This window comes from Humulus lupulus, chromosome 2 (assembly GCF_963169125.1).
Source record: "Humulus lupulus chromosome 2, drHumLupu1.1, whole genome shotgun sequence".
NCBI classification, from domain to species: Eukaryota; Viridiplantae; Streptophyta; class Magnoliopsida; order Rosales; family Cannabaceae; genus Humulus; species Humulus lupulus.
Genome location: NC_084794.1, coordinates 184,310,166 through 184,330,424, shown reverse-complemented (window position 1 = coordinate 184,330,424; position 20,259 = coordinate 184,310,166). Strand labels below are relative to the sequence as shown.

General features: G+C 36.8%; 1 protein-coding gene across 7 annotated transcripts; it reads left to right on the top strand.

Moving 5' to 3' along the window:
• Positions 1 to 8,346: 8,346 nt before the first annotated feature.
• Positions 8,347 to 12,902, top strand: LOC133818788 (protein FAR1-RELATED SEQUENCE 5-like). Of its 7 annotated transcripts, none has more exons than XM_062251841.1 (4): positions 8,347 to 8,540; positions 9,206 to 9,648; positions 9,900 to 10,021; positions 11,032 to 11,251. In XM_062251841.1, coding segments are annotated over exons 1-3 (531 nt in total). In that variant the 5' UTR covers positions 8,347 to 8,539; the 3' UTR covers positions 9,987 to 10,021; positions 11,032 to 11,251. The 7 variants fall into 7 exon arrangements, with proteins under 7 accessions (XP_062107825.1, XP_062107824.1, XP_062107820.1 ...); XM_062251840.1 differs by having other exon boundaries at positions 9,900 to 10,025; XM_062251836.1 differs by lacking the exon at positions 9,900 to 10,021 and adding an exon at positions 12,459 to 12,902 and having other exon boundaries at positions 8,352 to 8,540; positions 11,032 to 11,250.
• The last annotated feature ends 7,357 nt before the right edge of the window (positions 12,903 to 20,259 follow it).

The window sequence follows — 20,259 nt, the reverse complement described above, 5'->3', positions numbered from 1 at the left end:
GTCATGCTTGCCATTCTTCTTTATTGCTAACATAGACAGAAACAAGGAAAGGAAGAAAGGAAATGAGACATAATTATTTTTTTTTTCATTTTTTTTTTCAAATTTTTTTTTCAATTCTAGGGGTGCACTCTTTTCTTTACAAATACACTTATTTATATATATATATAAGTATATATCTAAATGCAAATAAAATAATGGCAAGGACACATCATGAGATCCACTCCCCCCAAACTTAAAACGAGATCCACACTCCCCCCAAACTTAAGAATCAACATTGTCCCCAATGTTGAAAACAAGAAAGGAAAACAATATAACACTCACCAAAATACCATTCACAAAGGTACACTCCTCTCACCCTCCCTCATGATGCAACACTCAACATATATCCAAGAAAAATCAAGGTGCTCAAAGGGTATGGTGAATGAATATGTATATAGCTAGGCTAGCATGTGGTGAAGAAAGAAAGGGAATCTAATAAGCTCAATGGGGTGACTAAGGATAAAAGAGTATATAATGGTTGGATAGAAAGGCTCAAACGATCCAAAGATGGCCTAAATCATGTCCTTGGTTTGGTGTTGTCTAGGATTTTGCCTCAAGGGAACCACTAAGCAATTCTAGAAACTTAAGCTCTCCCAAAAATCTAGCTACTTTATGGGTTCAAGAAATTATTGGTCAAGCTATGCACACAAAATTGGGATCCACACTATCATCAAGATTTTTAAAACTCCATTAAAAGTTTAGTACTATTAGCTTAGAACACAAAACAAGAGGCAAGGGGATGGAATGTGACATGAATGCAATTGTGATTGTTGTTTATTTTTTTTAGATTGGTCATCATCGAACCCCAAGTTAAGCACCAACTAAAGCAAGCACAACCTCAAAACAACAACAACACAACTAAAACAACAACAGGCACAACCTAAAACAAGACAATGATATTAACAAGACACTAAATCAACAAAGCTACAACCACAGAACAAAAGAAATAGCAAGAACAACATAGGAATTAAATGAAAATGTGTTGTGATGAGAAAACTCCCCTCGCCTATCCTTTGGGATTATCATCTGAAGAGATAGGGTCGATTTTAGAAGCGATGGTTCATTGTGGAGCAATGGAGTAGAGGAGTTGGTGAGCTTTTGGTGCCTTGGCTGCCATTACCTGCAAATTCTCAAACACCATGGGCAGCCAAAGTAGAACAATGACCACATCACACCAAGATGTCTTGGATCTAGGATTCACATAGATGGGGTGGGGTCGTGAAATCCCATGGCCGGGTTGGTTTGGGTCGATGAAGAACGCGTGGGGCGGGGTCTTGGCAGGTGGGGTTCTCGCGGTTGGTAGGCGGAGATGGAAGGGATGGAGATGCAAAGGTGGCGTGGGTTCGCGATTTCTGGCCGAGAAATGGAGCTGGACTCACGGCAATGGACGGAGATGAGGCCTGGGGGTGTCGGGAGTGCTGGGTTGGGGCTCGGGACTGGCCACTTCAGGTTGAGGGAATCTCAGCTGGGTGGGGTCGGGGTTCTCTGGCCGTGGTTGTCGTGGTGGAGGTGGTTGGGAGATTGTGGGTTTGGGAGATGAGGCGTGGCTATGGGAGGCCCGGGGTTCAGGTGGTGGTGGTGTGGTTCTTGGTGGCGAGGGTGGTGGGTGGGAGGCGGCTGGGTTGATTACAGAGAGAAGGGGAAGATGATGAAATTAGGGTTTCAAAAATAGACTAGGGCTTTGGGCAAGAGATTTTGGCCCAAATTTTACTTTTCTTGTGTTTTAACAACTTTGTTGTAACGTCATAGAACTTTGCTGCAGCAAAACCAAGTCAGAGTGCAAGCCCCAAATTGATGTTGTAACATAATAGAACTTTGCTGCAGCAACAGCAAGTCAGAGAGCAAGCCCAGAATTGATGTTGTAACATCATAGAACTTTGCTGCAGCAACAGCAAGTGAGAGAGCAAGCCTAGAGAGCAAACCAAGTCAGAGAGCAAGCTCAAAACTGATGTTGTAACATCATAGAACTTTGCTGCAGCAACAGCAAGTCAGAGAGCAAGCTCAAAACTGATGTTGTAACATCATAGAACTTTGTTGCAGCAACAGCAAGTCAGAGAGCAAGCCCAGAATTGATGTTGTAACATTATACGAACTTTGCTACAACAAAAATGCCCCAGAATATAACTTCTATTTCTCCTCAAAAATTGCTACAGCATCACCCAAACTTCGCAGCCCCTTTTTTTTTCCATTTTCCAAGAAGTGTTTGATTTATAGTCGTCGGCTTGAATTTATGGAAAAGTGCTCATCAAAGAGCGGTTTTCACCCATAGAGAGTGGCATATGCCCTCACATACGGTTCTTCATTATGAATGCCCTCAAGCTTGGCGAGATGTGAAATTGACAGACTCATGTGCTCAACTCGACTTGCTTTCGATGATTGAGTGTGGTAGATACCAAGATATGATGCTATTGATGGCGGAGGAGTTGGTGGCCAAAAAGGATCTTCATATGTGTATGCTTCCATGACAAATGGCTTCCAAAGTTGAGAATCAAGGACTTGTGCTCTTGAAAGTGTTGCATAAGGGGTGGTGGTGGGTGGACATCTAACTTTTCAGCACTGTTTTGCTCAAACATTTTCTCAGCATCTTGGGAAGAGATAGAACTTGACAAGCTTGACTTCACTATTTTCTCTCCTTTTTCTTCGCTACTTTGGATTGAAGTGGGCTCCTTGTGCCGCTCCAAACTTTCCCCAAACTTCTCTAACTCTTCACCACTTCTCAAAATGACCTCCTTACTTTTCTCTTTTCCCCTTGCATTTTCCATATCACTAAGCAACTCTTTGGCCAATAACCCAATTTGATTCTCCAACTTCTTCAATGATGCATCTTGGCTTTGAATCAAGGCATCATTTTTAGCCATAAACTCCCTCATCAATGCCTAAAACGAACTTGATTGATCAACTTGGTGTGGTTCCTCTTCTATGATAAAATCTTAAAAATCCTCCAATGTTTCCTCCCATGGTTCTTGAGTGCAATCTTCAAAAGTAGGCTCCATATGGCTAAAATTGTTCTCCAAAACTTGGTTGGTTATTGGAGAAAGCAAACAATACCACTCATCATATTCCACCATATCTTCCAACATCCAATAGGCTTCATCAATGGATAATTGGTAGAAATTGGTGGTACCATCTCCTCTTTCTACCCATTCTCTTGTGGTGGCATGCAACCCATTGAGAAAGACTTCAAGTAAACACTCTCTAGAGAGACTATGGTAAGGGAACCTCATGAACAAATTTTTGTATCTTCGCCATGCTCTATGTAAAGGCTCCAAGTCATGTTGAACAAAGTTAATGAGTACTTGCCTATGAGACATCTCAAGTACCTCGCAAAAGAACTAAACAAACAGGCGTAAATAGGAACTAGGAAAAATAAAAATAAACAAATGAAAAATAAGAAACCAAATTGACAAGCAATTGATTTTAACAAACAAAAATTTCACTAAATTCAATCCCCGGCAACGGCGCCAAAAACTTGTTGCGAAATTAATAGTGTGTGCAAGTATACACAGTCGTCAAACAAGTAATAAAGTGATAAGTCAAGTATCGTTTCCACAGGGATTGAAAATTGGAAATTAATTCACAAAATTAATTACTCACAAATTGGTTTCAAATAAAAGTAAAACAATAAGATAAAACTAAATTAATGAAAAACAAATAAAATTGACAAACAAAAACTAAGAGAAGAAACAAGCTAGAATTATTAAATTGTCCTAAAAATGCAATTATGGTAACAATGTTGTACAGGAATGCTATAGCAACTGGGCAAAGTTGACTAGGAATTTAAATTTCATAATCATTTTTCCAAAGTGTTTATGGTTTGGTTCTTTAATTAATTAACATATTCCTATACCCAATTAATTTCAAGAACACCAATATAAGTACAATTCCTCTAAGTTATGCAAGGTGATAATATATCCCTATACAATCACAAATCCAAATCAAGTTTGTGTCCATTAACATTAACCTTTCCAGAATTAATATTAATTCATCAACCCACAATTGGTGATCAAACAAAAGTAAGCATTAGGAAATATACACACTTGAATGAACAAAACTCATCCACCAAAACATTCATGCAACAAAGTACCAAATCACAATTTCAAGTCAAGAAAATAATACTAGCAAAATAGAAATTAACTCATAAATAGATGTGCAAAAATACAAAATTCTAAATTAGAGAAAGATAAAAAATAAAAACCCATATGGAGTTTGTCACAAGACTCCAATCTTTTCCCCCAAAATCCTCTTCTTCTTCCTCTTGATTTTTGTCAAATCTCTAAATAAAATTACTAGAGAAAAATACCAAACCTAAAACTAACACTCAAATAAAATATTTTTTTCTTTTTCTTTTTCTTTTTCTTCATTTTCTGGGTGTTTTTCTCTCTACAATGGCAGCTCTCTCTCCAAAATGGTGGCTGCTCCAAGGTTGAAGAAGATAAAAAATTAACTCTCTAGGGCTCCAAAATTGGGTATAAACCCTTTCTTTTTCTTCTACACGTGGGGACCACTCTTCTTTTCAGAAATTTTTAGCTCCTTTCCACCTCATCCTCACACTATTCAAGTCTCTCCCCCTCATTTAATCACTTGCCAAGTGTGCAAACTTTATGTTGCTGGCTGTACACACTTTGCTGCAGCAAAGTTGACTGATGCTACAACAAAATGCCAGAATTTCAGCTCCAAGATGATTTCCTTGCACATGTTTCACTAAGCTTTCCAAGCACCCTTTCTTTTTGCCTTCAAAATAGATACCACATTTTTAGAATATAATCCCATTATTTTCCACAAGAGTTATCATTAATTAAAACAGAATACAGAAACAAAATTAAAAGACAAAATAACTAAAACCACACAATAATAACACAAACACTCTATTTCACTTAAATTTTTAAGTTCAAAAGCTCAATTAATAACTCTAAAATATAGAGTTATCACCCACGCCCTGAGGACAAACCTCGGGGCGTGGCCTCACTTTGAGACATCCGTGTCCGGTCAGGTCAAAGTACGAAACCTCATTAGCACTCGAGGAGCTTAATTACTCCTCTAACGTTTGTCACGTGTCCTCTGGTGAAAACACAGACAACACTACTCATACCCTACTCATTCCCATCCCTAAAGCGAACCCTACAGCCACAAACCACCAAAGCCAAACATAGATCGAGTCGCAGAGAAGATAAAGCCCAAGCCATTAGAGTTGTACCCAAGATTTACACGCCAATATGATATCAATCGTGTCTAATTGCTAATGATGTTTTATGAATATTAGGGTTATATAGTATTTTTTCTTATATATCTAAATTAAATAATTGCATTTAACTTGTATAACATCAACGCTAAAAAGTAAAATAATAATGGGAGTTTATATGGTGCACCCACTCGTGTTTTTGAAATGTGAATAAGTTTAATCCTAATTTTTTTATATGACAATGTACATTGTAGTTATTAAGGACATCCTACAAATTTTTGAGAAATTCTGAATAATTCCGAGTGCCGAAAGCAATATTAACATAGTTTGTTGCACCCACGCCTATTTTATTTTATACGCATGTGAAATATGTTGTTTGAACCTTATTTTTAGCACTATAAATTATTTAGAATTTTTTGAAAAATTTCAAGATATCCTAAATAAATACAATATATATATCATCATATAAAAAAAATTATAATTATAATTATTAATGTGCCGAAAATACGAAGGGGTTCACCGCTGCACCCCTCACCACAAAAATCTCTAATAATAATTGGTATACACTTTTTTTTTAAACAATACATATTTTTAGGGAATCTAATACAAAATTCTTATTTGCAAAGAATTGAAAAAAAAAATTACATAGTAATTCTCGAATAGTTTCCTTGTGTGTTTGGTACGTAGATAGTTATAATCTAAAAAAAGTTATATAATTGTATACATTGTAGTTATAGCAAGTATTTTCAAAATATTCTCAATAATTTAGGGTCTGTTCCGATATTTTTTATTTTTTTTTTCTTCAAATATAAAAATAAAAATATACTTTTTATTTTCAAAAACATAAATATGTTCAGTAGTAATAGTACCGACTTTTATAAATGACTAATCTAAAAAAATAAAAAACTGGTTATGCGTCACCACTGAAACCTCCGGTAACCCAACGAACCTCCATCAGTTAGTACAATAATGATGAGCAGCAACAGAGCTGAGTAAGGCAATGGGACGAAAGAGAATTGTAGGGAGAAAAGATCAAGGGCCTGTTTGGTATTGTTTTCTGTTTTTTGTTTTCAAAGTTGTGTTCTCAGAAATGAGAACAGAAAACTGTTTTTGTAGTTTTAAAAAAACAAGAGGTGTTTGGTTAATGTTTTCTGAAAATGATTTTTTAGTTTTATTTTATTTAAATCTTAAATAAAATATTAACAAATATATTTACAAAAAGAAAAATATTTTAAAAGTTTGTAATAAATAATGAGATAAAATAATTTGAAAAAAATGATGAAAAATAAGAAGTGAGAAAGTAAGGAGAGAAAATTTGAAGAAATAGAAATTGAGAAGAGAGAAATTGATCTAAGAAAAAATGAGAGAGGATGTGATGAGAAAGAAAGTGAAGAGAGATAAGTTAGTAGAGAGAAAGTAATGAGAGAGAAAATGACAAGAGAAAAAAAATGATGAGAGAGAAAATGAAGATGTATTAAATGATGAGAGAGAAAGTGATCTGAGAGAACTAATGAGAGAGAAAATTGTGTGACAATAAATGATGTTAAATAATAATAAATAAATAAATGATATGAGAAAAAAAATAGACAAAAAATTTTTGATAACAGAAAATAATTTGTTATTGTTCTCAAAATTTTCTGTTTTTTATAACTTTATATTTTAAAATTATATTCTGAAAACAAGAACAAGCAGCTCAACTTGTTTTCAAAAAATAATTTTTAGCTTTTAAAAACAAAAAAACAGTTTTTTAAACACCCTCCAAAATTTAAAAAAAAATGAACGAGATTGTTGGTGGCCACTAGAATTCTTTGCTGACGACTGATGGTGAGTTATTCGACAGAGAATTAAGTCACTAGCACACATGTTTCTCTCATGGCCTATGGAGAAAAAAACGACGAGCTTTATCGTGATCAGACATAGGAGAAAAATGTGGAGGTGATAAATGATAGAAGAAGAAAAAACTGTTTAATTTTTTTTTAAACTAAGAAAAGCTTGTTTTCAAATTTTTTTAAAATTTAAACAAACCAAGCATAAAAACAAACATTGTTTTTTATTTTATTTTCAGTTTTTTATTAAAATAAACAAAAGTTATTTATTTGATAGTTAGCGAATGATCCTTAATGGTTCGAAAATAAGGTATAAAATATTTTATTGTGTGCAACAAAATATTTTGATTATAATTTGGGTATCATAAATTATTCATAATTTTTTAAAAATTAGTGGAAAGTATATTATAACTACAATATATATAATTATATAGAAAAAATTAAAATTATAACTATTCACGTATAAAAAACACACAATTTCCATACCCTAAGTGTAGAATTATCCTTTATTAAATTGCAGGATATATATTTTTTCTCTTTTATTTTAAATAATAATAATAAGAGAAATTGATGAAAAAAGTATTTTTTCTCAAGTGATTTTGCAATCTGACTTATTTTTGATAATTTTTTGTAAAATGACTTATGTCTAAAATTCGACCAATTGTCTAAATTTTTCAACTAGCTGTCTAAAATTTTCAACCACCTCTTTAAATTTTTCGACCACTTGTCTAAATTTTCGACTAACTGTCTAAATTATAAGAGATAATTTTGTAAAAAATTATTAAAACTAAACTGGAATGCAAAATAATTTTAAAATATAAAACTATTTTGCCAAAGGAGGCAAGTCTTTTCAAATAATAATAATAATAAGGGTTTATATTTTTTTAGACCGTGTGTTTTGACTCATTATTTGTTTAGACCTTGTGTTTTGATAAATTATTTTTGAATCTTGTATTTTGTAAAATTGTTCAAATAGGACCCTAAACTTGATTTTGATGAACAAAAAATTGAATATAACAACACAATTCTTAGTCAAAATGATTGTATTTTTGTTCTGAGTTGTTAGTTTGATGAATTATTTGTGATTTTAGTTTAAAAATCTTTGATCAAAATTGAGTTGATGGGTTTATTTGAACTATTTTAGAAAACACAAAATCTAAAAAATAATTTTTTAAAACATAAGATCCAAACAATTAATAAAACAAAACACGGACTTAAAAAGCATCAACCCTAATAATAATCTTTTCAAAAAATAATATATTATAATAATAATAATAATAATAAACAAGTGGTCAGAAAGAAGTGGTTTACAGTGTCATCATCAACCTGTATACCCTGATTCACCCTATCAAACGCTCTCACAGAAAATCACACAGCTCCAACACTGGTCTCTCTCTGGAGTCTTTGAAGCTGTAATACCCTATCCTAATTCTTCAACGGAAATCACTGTCCCAAACCACAGCATCACCACGTTTCTGCCTCTGCTCTCGCATCAAGTAAGTAACCAATTCGAAGACAACCCATTAAAGCCGTTGTCTCTCTCATTCAACCTTCCAATTCTATTGGCCCTTTTGTACTCACTCTGTCAGTATCGCAATCAATCATTTAAGTTAACTTGCTAAAAAGAATAACTGTGTATTGAGACCAACATGGGCCTTAAATATAATGGGTATGAGTCTGTTTCGGCATCTTGCGCTGTTTTCTTTCTTGGTTTGGTTTTTCTTTGTGCCTATTCCATTAGGCCCTGCCATTAGAGCTTCGGCCGTATTTTTACTGGTTTAATCGTTTTTTTTTTTGGGGTGTGTCTGGCGTGTTTGTAACTCACTTCAACACACTGAAACTGGTTATTAGTATTGTGTTGGTTTTCCGCTCACCAAGCGTTTGATTAAATTACTAAAAGAATAATAATAATCTGTCAAATTGTGAGGATCATAAATACTAGTAGTCTATAGGAAAATCAATACTTGTAACAGTCTTCAACATTCTAATGACACTTGGGTTTTTGTTACCATAACGAGCCAACAAAATTATGAATTTAGAACTTTTTCTTTTAATGGTATGAAAAGCCAAAAGGACTACTTCTCATACATTTCTAAAGGAGTAATTGTCTCATTATAGTGAGATGATGAGTTTTTCTTTGCTTTGTGTTTGACAAAATAAGTGAGCCAATTTTTGGCAGTGGATTCAGATGAGGGAGCTGAGGCAGTGGAGAGTTCTGCTGTACAAGAGTTAGGGACATATGAAGGAGATGCGATTGTAGAACCGTATGAGGGTATGGCATTTGATTCTGAAGATGCTGCCAAGATATTCTATGATGAGTATGCGAGGCAGGTGGGGTTTGTCATGCGTGTCATGTCTTGTCGCCGTTCTGAAAGAGATGGAAGAATTCTTGCCCGTCGACTTGGGTGTAATAAGGAAGGTCACTGTGTTAGTATTCGAGGTAAATTCGGGCCAGTTCGAAAGCCTCGACCCAGCACAAGGGAAGGTTGCAAGGCTATGATTCATGTTAAGTATGATAAGTCTGGAAAATGGGTGATTACTAAATTTGTAAAGGACCATAATCACCCCCTTGTGTTCTCGCCTCGTGAAGCTCGTCAAACAATGGTGAGGATTCTTGTATTTAACAATACTGACTACTCTATCAAGGCAATTCTATTTTCCTTTTCATCAGAATTTTTTTTCACATATTTGCCTGCCTTTAATATCACATTGTATTTGATATATATACCTATTTATATTTCTTATAAAATTAGATTCAGGATAGAGTCCCAAATATTCAACTTTCTTTTTTCTTGTATACATTTCTATAATTTCAATGTTTTGCTTGACCTCAGTTTTGGTGCATGTATTTACAGACACTCGTGCATATCCTGCATGCATGCATGCGCTCACACGTTCTGAGAATAGATATGATGCATATGCAGTCCTTGTCTGCTGCCTAACATTTTTCTTCAGAGTATACCACTTGATTACATGCGTAGGTATCAACAATTCAGGCCTCATCAATTTCTTGATGGTTCTAAATTATTTTGATAAAAGTTTTAGTCATTTAATCATCAAAATGGACTTAAGTATATACAAACCTGGTGACCTGATAGTAGTTCCAAAAGTTCTACAAAATTCATTGCCTTGTGGAAACTCTACAACATAGCTTGCCTGTGATATACCAGTTCTATATCATTCCAAATCAAGTTGAATGTATCATAAATCTTCCCATTCTATAGAAAGTTGAAGCTTTAATTGTATTTTTAGGCATCCATGTAACAGCACAAAATTGGTAACGTACAACATTTTATTTGTTTCTAAAAGTGAAAAGAATGGTGATGATATCTTTGGGCTACATTTTGAGATCTTCACCCTTTGAATGTGTTACAAAGTAAGTGCTGAATATGATGATTGATGATTAGGGGCATGTCCTACATCAATCATCTTGTTTGTAGCTCATCTTGACCTCCAGCCAGTGATGGAGCAGAAGGACTCAGCTACTAGTTTGGTGTCATATTTGAACTTCTCAAATTTAAGTATTATGGCATGTGACTCGCATCATATTTGGTAATAATTATTCAGTCAGATATCTTGTAGACTAATATTACATTTAAGTTAAAAGAATGTCTTAGATTCTACAACTTTCTTAGATTCTACAACTTCAGAATCTAGGAGATTTTTGCAAGCTATTAGGCTTTTAACAGTTTTTATAAATGTGTTCCCCCTACACAGATAGTTCAGGATATCATATTTGAAATACAAGTGACACAGTTGGCTTGGCTCTCTCTCTCTCTCTCTCCCCCCTCCTCTCCTTATTGTTATTATTATGAAGTTTTTTTTTATTTTCTTTCAATCGTGGTTGATAATTAAGATGATTATTTATTGATCAAAAAAGAAAAAAACAATATGGTCCATTCCATGGCTACTTTGTTATTTCGAATGTCAATTACTATATTGATATAAGTTTGGCTTTGTCTTGTTTTTGTTTGTTGCCAAATGTAGGATGAAAAGGATAAGAAGATTCAGGAATTGACTGCAGAGCTGCGGAATAAGAAACGGCTATGCACTACATATCAAGAACAGCTTGCTGCATTTATAAAAATTGTTGAAGAACACAGCGATCAGCTATCCAAGAAAGTTCAAAATGTAGTTAGCAATCTTAAAGAATTTGAATCCATGGACCAGGATCTCTTACAACATAGATAGCCTTAGTCTTTTACGGTGAGTACTTGGACCACCTTACATATAATCTTGATAAAATGTGATATTTGTTTTGTTGCTCTGATTTTTTTTTTTTATTGATTTGGCCTTTTTGCTTTTATCAGGGCAATCTGTAGCAAAGCAAATGGTTTTAATTAGGGCTATCATTTTATGGGATAGCGAAAACTTAAACATAACCTGCTATTTTGAGTGTTTCCTACCGTAAACATGCGTAGATGCATTTATATATATGAATTAAGCAGAGAACAGAGTTAAGGATTTCAGGACCCCTCTTTCAGATAGGATAAGTAATGTTCCAGGCATGATCTTTTGTGTACATCTTAACATGACCACTTTAATTCACATAGATTACTCGATGAGAACACATTTCTATTGTGTGGCTATGAACTTGCCACATCAAGTAGGTAAACAAGATCATGCCTGGATTATTGTTCTTTCTAATTTATACAGCTTTGTCAATCATAAATTATTGAAGCTGTTACTTGTTTAATTTTTCATTTATATACCTATATTGCAAACAATAACACATACCATTTATGGTAAAATTGATGAAGATATCTAGGGAAAGTGAAAGGAAGACCTCAAGTTACACCAGATGATATTTTTCTTACCTCTTCATAAATTATATTCTCGTACTTTTTTTTATTAGTTATTGCAACTTGATGTATTAATCTTCCAAAATAGAGTGCTTTCGATGTGGCGCTTTCAATTATCAAATTATGTTTAAGATGTCTAGACTAGAGTACTCCATCTATTGGTGTATTTAAATTGTTTTGTAGGTCAGTTGACTAGAGATGTACGTTACCTACTTGAATAATTTTTAGACATTACGTACAGGGTCTTAGTTTATACCTTGAATTTTTTGCATGGACTTTGTTCTTTGCAAACACACAACATGCATAATGTTTGGGTTCCCCCGTTGGTACCATATACATATATAGTCCAATAAAGCTATAAATTGGCTTGCCTTAAAATTAGGATACCAGATTGCTATTTTGTCGAGTGGGCATGTTAATTTGTGCTTTGTTATAGTGTCATCTAACGACGGAGAAAGCTAAATAAAATTATTTACTATTTCTCATGTGACTTATTTCGTTCACTCATATAAGAAATTTCATTGTTTATGCCCCAATGCCAAGTTTGATTCATTCATAAGCTTTCAGAATCAGTCAACCATGACTTTGCAAATACGTTTCTACATAATTCAGGGGCATGGATTTAGTGATGTTTCTGTGAGGAGTAAAGAAGTGAAACTCGAAAGAATAGGGTCGAGTAGGTGATGTTAATCGTTAATTTATCAATGCAAGTGCAGGAAAGAAAGATTGTGGCTACAGACATGCAGAAGCACATTGTTTACTGTGTACATGCTAATGGTGGAGTTGGTAGCAGCAATTGCCAAGACGTTGGTGAAGCCCAACATTGACTAGCTACATTAACAACTTGCAAGAAAGCTCAGCTGGAACTGGGAACATGAAGGTTGACATTTTCAAGTCCCAGCAAGTGAGGTTCTTAACTGTGATTAGATTGGCGGGAAGGGACATTGTGGATGGAACTCACTTGAGTGCAAAGCAAATAGATTTGCTTGTAATTTTTTATTTTTTTTACAACGAAAGAATCTTATTTGTGCTAATGAAATCTGATTGTTACCATAATGCATTCTCTGTTTGTGAAAAATTTGTCAATTCTAACTGCCTATTGTGATTGTATTTCCATCATTCCCGTTAGTATGTTGAAGCCACATAGGTCATAATAATGGAATAAAGCAAGAAAGGGGAATATACTAATTTTGGTCCCGTGTTTAAGCAAAATACATTTATTCTAGGTTTAAAATAATATATATATATATATATAACATTTCCAAAAAAATAAAAATAACATTCAATTTTCAATTCAGACCAAAATAGTATTTGAGATTATTATTTGTCACATTAGTTTTTTTTATAGACCTAAATATCCTTAATTATTAGAGGAAATTACACCATTATAAGATTTTTTCAAAAAATTTGAAATAATATGGCAGTTTTTTTTCTCAAGTTTTTTATAACATGTTTTTTTTTTGTTTATATTTTTATGAGAGTTTTTTTCACATATATTGGTAATATTTTAGTTGTATACCATATTTTATTTTTTATACAGTTTTAGTAGTTAATTTTAATATATTTTGAGGTTATTTTTATAGTTTTAATCTATTTGTATATTTTTTGTCATTCAAATTTTATAAAACGTTTTTTATATTATTTTTTGAAGAAAAAAAATTAAGACATTCATTACCATGCTTTTTATTCTCATTTCTCCTTATTTTCTTCTATTTTTTATCTTCTTCAATCAACATTTTCTCCGCAATGACCGGCTACCACTATCAAAATAACTTTGATTTTTTTTTTTTGTGGTAGTAATTGTATGCCATTGTCAATTTTTTTTATTGATGTGTGGTAACTAGTTACAACTATAAAAATCAATTTTATTTTTTAAGTGGTGTTGTAGTAACTAGTTACAACTATAAAAACAATTTTTATTTTATTTTATTTTAGTAATGTACCATTATCAAATACCAATTGAATTGTAACTGTTTAGTTAGTGAGATTTGGAAGAAAAAAAACTAATATGAAAAAAATTAACTATATTGATCGTGAAGGTTTTCGGTAACAAGCTAGGTCTGAAAAAAAATAAATAGATCTGAAAAAAAAAGGAACTCGGTGCGATGGTAACCAGTTACTTAGCCAGGCCTGGAAAAAAATAGGTTTTAAACAAAAAAAATCCAAACTTATCGTAATCGTAACTGGTTACAGCTAGGTTTGAAAAAAAAAATAGATTTAAAAAAAAAAAACCAGTCACCATGGTACTTGGTTACTTAGTCATGTGTGAAAACAAAATCATATCCAAAAAAAGAAATCTAAATTGATCGTTATCGTAGCTAGTTCCATCTAGGTCTAAAGAAAATCAGATATGAATAAAAAGAATCAATCACCATGACACCTGGATACTTAAACAGATAAAAGAAAAACAGATGTGAACAAAAAAAATATGAACAGATTGTGGTAGTAATCGGTTACATTAGGCGTTTTCAAAACTTACCATATTTTGTATAATTACTTTTTTTCCTATAAATATAGAAATTGTGTTTATTTTTCCCATATTTATGTAAACTTCTCTAATTTTTATACATCAATATATTTAAAATCTATTTGTTGAATTTTTATTATTAATACTATTTATATATTTTTTGAATAATTATTTAACTAAGAATTAATTTTTCTATTATTTATACAATGTTTACCTAAAAATGGCTCCTGATGACGTGGCAAGAATTTATTACACGTGGTTGGCACGTGGCAGCGTCAAAATGAACGAATGTTGTTCGACAATCGACCAGGTGTTCCTTACATCATCAGATCTCGTGATTAGATGCGACCAGTCTGGCCGCATGCTTCGGTTTATTTCCTTTAAAGATATGTAATCTTGTAATAAGTACATTTATTATTTTCTCTTTATTGCCTTGATACGCTGATATTAAGGATAATTAAGGCCCATTGGCCCATGTAACCTCATTGAGCCTATAAATATGAATGAGAAGGCTCAAGGAAGGGACTTTTGAATCTTGAATCTGAATACTCATAGAAAGAGCATAGTGTGATTATCCACCGAAAAGTTGCAATTCTCCTAAGGCTGGTGAAACTCAAGAACCCTAATTCTTTGATCACGACATTAGGATTCAACATCAATAATAACACTAAGTGGACGTAGGTTATTACCACATTGTTGGGGACGAACCACTATAAATCATTTGTGTCACCTCTTTATCATTTGATTCTACTCTTAATTTCTATTTGTTTCATTGTCGTTATTTTGACTCCGTGTCATTGGCCAAATCAAGGGTCAACATTCTGGTGATTTCATTGAGAGTTGAACTCAAGAAGCTTTAAGAAAATCAAATGGCAAAGACATCCAAGAGAGCCGGATAGGCTGCTGGCGCTGCGTCGTCTCAACCTCCTCCTCCAAATGTAGCTGAGAATACACCATATTTAGATTTTGAAGAGGAGGAATTGGATTCGAAAACGCTGAGGGCAACACTGGGGGTGTTGCAGGATGAATTGGCCAATCTGAGGGCCAATCAGGAGAATGCAACAGAGACCTTGGCGCTGCAGCAAAGGGAGATTGAGCGTCAGCGCTAGGAGCTGAATGAGTGGCAGGCGGACATGGACCGTCGGCAGAGAGAGGCCAGGGCCACTCTTGAAGCAGCCATTCAATTGGCCCGAGGACAGGCTGCACCGGCTTCACAACCGGATCAGCCACCGAATGCACCACCACCACGGGCCCAAAATCCGAGTCCTCCAATTTAGCCAGTGAGCCCTCAACGGCCGGAGCAGCCACCCGTCGCTCAGGATGATCTCCCAATTCGGGATCCTGAGCCGCAGTCACTATCCCAAGCTGGTCGCGACAATCCCTAACGCCAGAAGGCTGGGCAGCCGCCCCGCAGCCCTAGATGCCCAAGGGACGAAGAGCCAAATCCACTGAGCAGGGGGCAACGTCCTTCTGCCAACAGAAGGCATAACAAGTCAGGCTTTGCGGTCAGGGGCCCCCCACGGCATAATAATGCACGGGGACCCAACGACCAGCACAGGCCTCCCCCTAACGCTCGGGAGATGCCAGCCCGAGGAGGAAACAGCATGTACAGCCGATCGTGCCATAGTCGACCACAGTTTAGAGACGACCATGACTATAATGAAGCCGATTCTAGCAGGAGGAATGCTGGTCGAAGGAATGAAGGAAGAGGTGGAGACAGAAACCCCCCATCAAGAGATAATAGGCCTGCGAGCCATAACGCTGGGGGGCAACCCCGACAACACAACGTCTTTGATCGACTGGGCGCCAACGAGCAAAGGCGCAGGGATGATGACTTAAGAGACGTACTCAACGACCGACGTGAAAGGCACGATGAGTACGCTCCTCCGGAACCAGCCGCCCTAGCGATCCCAGACGCGGTTTAGGCTAAAATTGATGCTCTGAACCAGGCAGTACAGCAGCTGGTCGGGAGTCGAACATCCCACATAGAATACGACTGGAGGAGAGGCACTCCGTTTGTGCAGAGGATTGTTGTGGCAGAAACCCCCAGCAAATTCAAAATGCATGTACTGCCAAACTTTGATGGGTACGGGGACCTAATATCTCATGTCAACAAATTTGAGATACAAATGGATATTCAGAAGGTGTCGGATGATGCCCGTTGCAGGATCTTCCCCGCCACACTATCTGACACCGCTCAGGAGTGGTTCTTTAAGTTCCCTCCTGCTAGTATAGTATCCTTGGAAATGTTCGTGAAGGAATTTTACGAACAATTCTATGCTGGTCGCATACACCCTACTAAGGCCAACAAGCTGGTCGAGATACGTCAAAAAGAGGGAGAGCCCTTAAAGGAGTATGTCCAGCGCTTTATGCGAGCAGCAGCTGGAGCCAAAATAGTGGGCGACGAGGGAAAGATGATGGCCCTAACTACCGGGGTCAGGCGCCATTCTCCCCTCTGGAACAACCTAAGGAAGAACGGGGTAAAGAGTACCCAAAAGTTTTTGGATCGAGCTGATCGATACATCAAGATTGAGGACGCGATTGCCAACGAGGGGAAATCGCCTACAAAAGATAAGGGATAGAAGGAAGGACCCGCCAAGGCCGCCAACGGGTCGGACAAACCCAATGGCAACGGTAAAGGCAATGGGAACAGAAATTGTAGAAATGGTGGAAAAAGGGCGGGCAATGAGCCATCAATGTTTGAGAATAAACGCCCTAAAGGCAATAGATATGAGCCGAGATTCACCAACTATACGGCCCTTGTCGAAAGTCGAGCAGAGGTCTACCAGGTGACCAATGCCAATGTCCCTTATAAGCGACCAGCGCCTATAAGGAAGGATATCTCCAAGAGGGATACCACAAAATTCGGTCGTTTTCACAACGACTACAGACATGACACTAATGAATGCAACTAGTTGAAGGACGAGATTGAGTTCCTAATTAGGTAGGAACATCTAAGGAGATACATGCGAGCCGCAGGAGGGTCTCAGCCAGAGGCTTAGGGTGGCAATGAGCAGTCGCCTGGACGCCAACGCTCGCCATCCCTACAGCCAGCTCCTGTGGCAGGTATGTTACTCACCATCTGTGGCGGCCCACACCTTGCAGGGGACAGTGGGAAGGCAAGAGAGCAATACGCTTGGACCTTACGCCATGATCAGGACATCGAGATGATGAGTGTGGAGGATCGAGCACCAAAGAAGGCTTGAACAGAGGAGGAATTGATAACTTTATCTAAAGACGATGCCTAGCACGTACGATTCCCACACTCCGATCCACTGGTCGTTGACGTTCAAATCGCCAACATGATGGTTAAGAGGGTGTTGGTTGACACAGAAAGTTCAGTCAACATCTTATACAAGTCTTCACTGGAAAGAATGAAATTTTCCGTCAAGGACCTGAAGCCATGCAACCAAACCATTTATGGTTTTTATGGCGAAGGGCTCGCTCCAACTGGGTTGATTAAAGCTCCCAGTTACAGCAGGAACTGCACCTGCAAACAGGACATTACTCACTACTTTCATAGTAGTTGATTGTCCTCCAGCGTACAATGCTGTAATTGGAAGGCCAATTTTTGTCAACCTGCGAGCTGTTACCTCGATATGGCACCTTGCCATGAAACTCTCAACCGACGCAGGGGTAGGATGCGTGTTGGGAAATCAGCAGGAAGCGAGGGAGTGCTACAACGCCTCGATAACTAAGGCAAAGAAAGGTGTATCAAGGGAAGTTACCGGAAAAGAGTTGCAAACGGCTATTAATGTACAAGCCCAATCAGGTGATGATGTCACCAAATAGGGGGCGTTGCCAAAAGTAAGGACAGAGATTTAGATCCTCTCTTTGGGGATTTTGATGAAGAGATAGGACCCATCGAGGACCTTGAGGAGGTCCAACTCGATGAAGAAGATCCGACCAGGTTTGTGAAAGTTGGTAAAAACTTAGAGACAAGAACGAAGCAAGCATTGGTGGAATTTTTGAGGAAAAACCAGGAAGTCTTTGCCTGGTCGCATAAAGACATGGTTGGAATAGACCCTGCAGTCATCAGCCATGTCCTGAACATAGATAAGAGTTTTCCACCAGTGCAACAGAAAAGGAGGTTGCTTGACAAAGATAGATCAAAAGCTCTGAAGGAAGAAGTCGAGAAGTTAAAGGAGAATGAATTCATCCGGGTAGCATTTTATCCATCCTGGGTCTCTAATCCTGTACTAGTTCCAAAGCCGAATGTCAAAAGGAGAATGTGTATGGATTTCACAAACCTTAATAAAGCCTGTCCTAAGGATTGTTTCCCTATAATGCCCTGAATTTCCTAATAAAGGTTAGGGCCTTAATTAGGAGGCCAGGAGGGCCATAATTGAATTATGATGCTATTTAATAATCATATGCATATTCATGTGAATTATATTATTATATGATGGTAAATGCATGCATATGGGTGTATTTATGATTATAAGGGTAATTTGGCCATTGTGGGCGTAATTGTGTATTTTGGGTGCATGGTTGTGATTAATTAATATAGCCATATTATAAGGTGGATTGGTTCGAGCTATTTGGCATGAGACGATCATGAAATGTAAGTATTCAGTCTAGTCATAACGGGTTTAAGTTCAGGGCTCGGGGTGAGTGTCGGGGTCATTTTGATGATTAGAGCATTACTGGGAATTAAAGGGTAATGGGGTATAATTTATTGGCGTTTGAGAATATTGGGAATAGCGGGGATTGGAGAGCGTTAATTATAATTAACGAGATAAGCGGGAAAGGACGGTTTTACCCTCGGAAGTCTTTAGAGGGATTTAATTGGCCTAGGGGCATTATGGTCTTTTGACCTTAAGGATTTGTATCAGCCTTTGGGAGTGTTTAGAAGGCTGTGGAAAACAGAACAAAGCAGAGCCTCATCCTCATCTTCTCCTTTCTCTTCCGTACAAGTTTTCCCTTCATTCTTTCCTTTGAATTTTGAGAGCCCAAATTGAAGAAGCAAGCTAGGGAGTCAAGGCTTGGGGATTATAGTTTGAGTTCAGCCATTGCGAAGGATTCAACCATTGCGAAGGATTCAAATCAAGCTTGAGGTAAGTTCCAGCCATGAGTTTTATGGTGTGCTCTGTTTTGAGCTTTAGTTTTTAGCTTGTGAATTTCTTGTGGAAAGTTTGGATTAATAGAAGTTTGGTTGATGCTTATTTTGGGTTTTGATGAGGGTGAGTTGTAGATGATGTTTGGTGGTTGAATTGGGTGTTAGGTTGAGGTTTTGGACAGGTTTGAAGGGCTGGTTTCAAAGGAAAATGCAGGGGAAGTCGAGCTGGTGCGTGCTGAGTTTTTGGCTAGTCTGGGTTAAGCGCCGTGGCATGGCTGTGGTGCGCCGCGGCCCTTGGCGTGTGACAGGGGGAGCCGCCTCTGTTTGAGGGGCGCGCCGCGGCGCAGCTAGGGCGGGCCGCAGCCCTTAGTGGCTTTTTGGCCAGAAATGCGTTTTTAGCTTGGGGATTCAAGCCTTAGGCCTCGGGATCGAACCTACTACCCGGTTGAGCAGTGTTTGATGTCTCGGAGGCTAAGTTTTGGTTTGGGAACCATTTGTTGATCATTTTTATTGATGATATCCTGTATTTGGTTATGACTAGGTGATCGCTAAAGGACTAAAAGTTGATCGTTCTCAAGGGTCATTCTTTAAATCATTCTAGCTCGAATCTGAGGTAAGAAAATCGCACCCTGTGTATATGTGGAATGCATGGCTATTATTGATGCATGTTGGTTGATTATTGAGTATGGCATGCAAGGCTATTCTTGATGCATGTTGGTTGACTATTGAACGTGACAAGCATGGCTATGATTGGTGCATGTTGGATTGTTAAGTATAATGGATGTGATGCATGCGAAACATGTGATTAGGACATGCTTTGAGTACTGATTATGATATTGTTCAAAGCATGTGCCTCTGGGTTTGGGCATGGTCCTAATTGTATTAAT

What these genes read in the sequence shown, in the direction of transcription:
- LOC133818788 (XM_062251836.1), top strand. An exon ending in GTGAAGCTCGTCAAACAATG is followed by an intron (nt 9,649 to 11,031) that starts GTGAGGATTCTT and finishes TGCCAAATGTAG; the next exon opens with GATGAAAAGGATAAGAAGAT.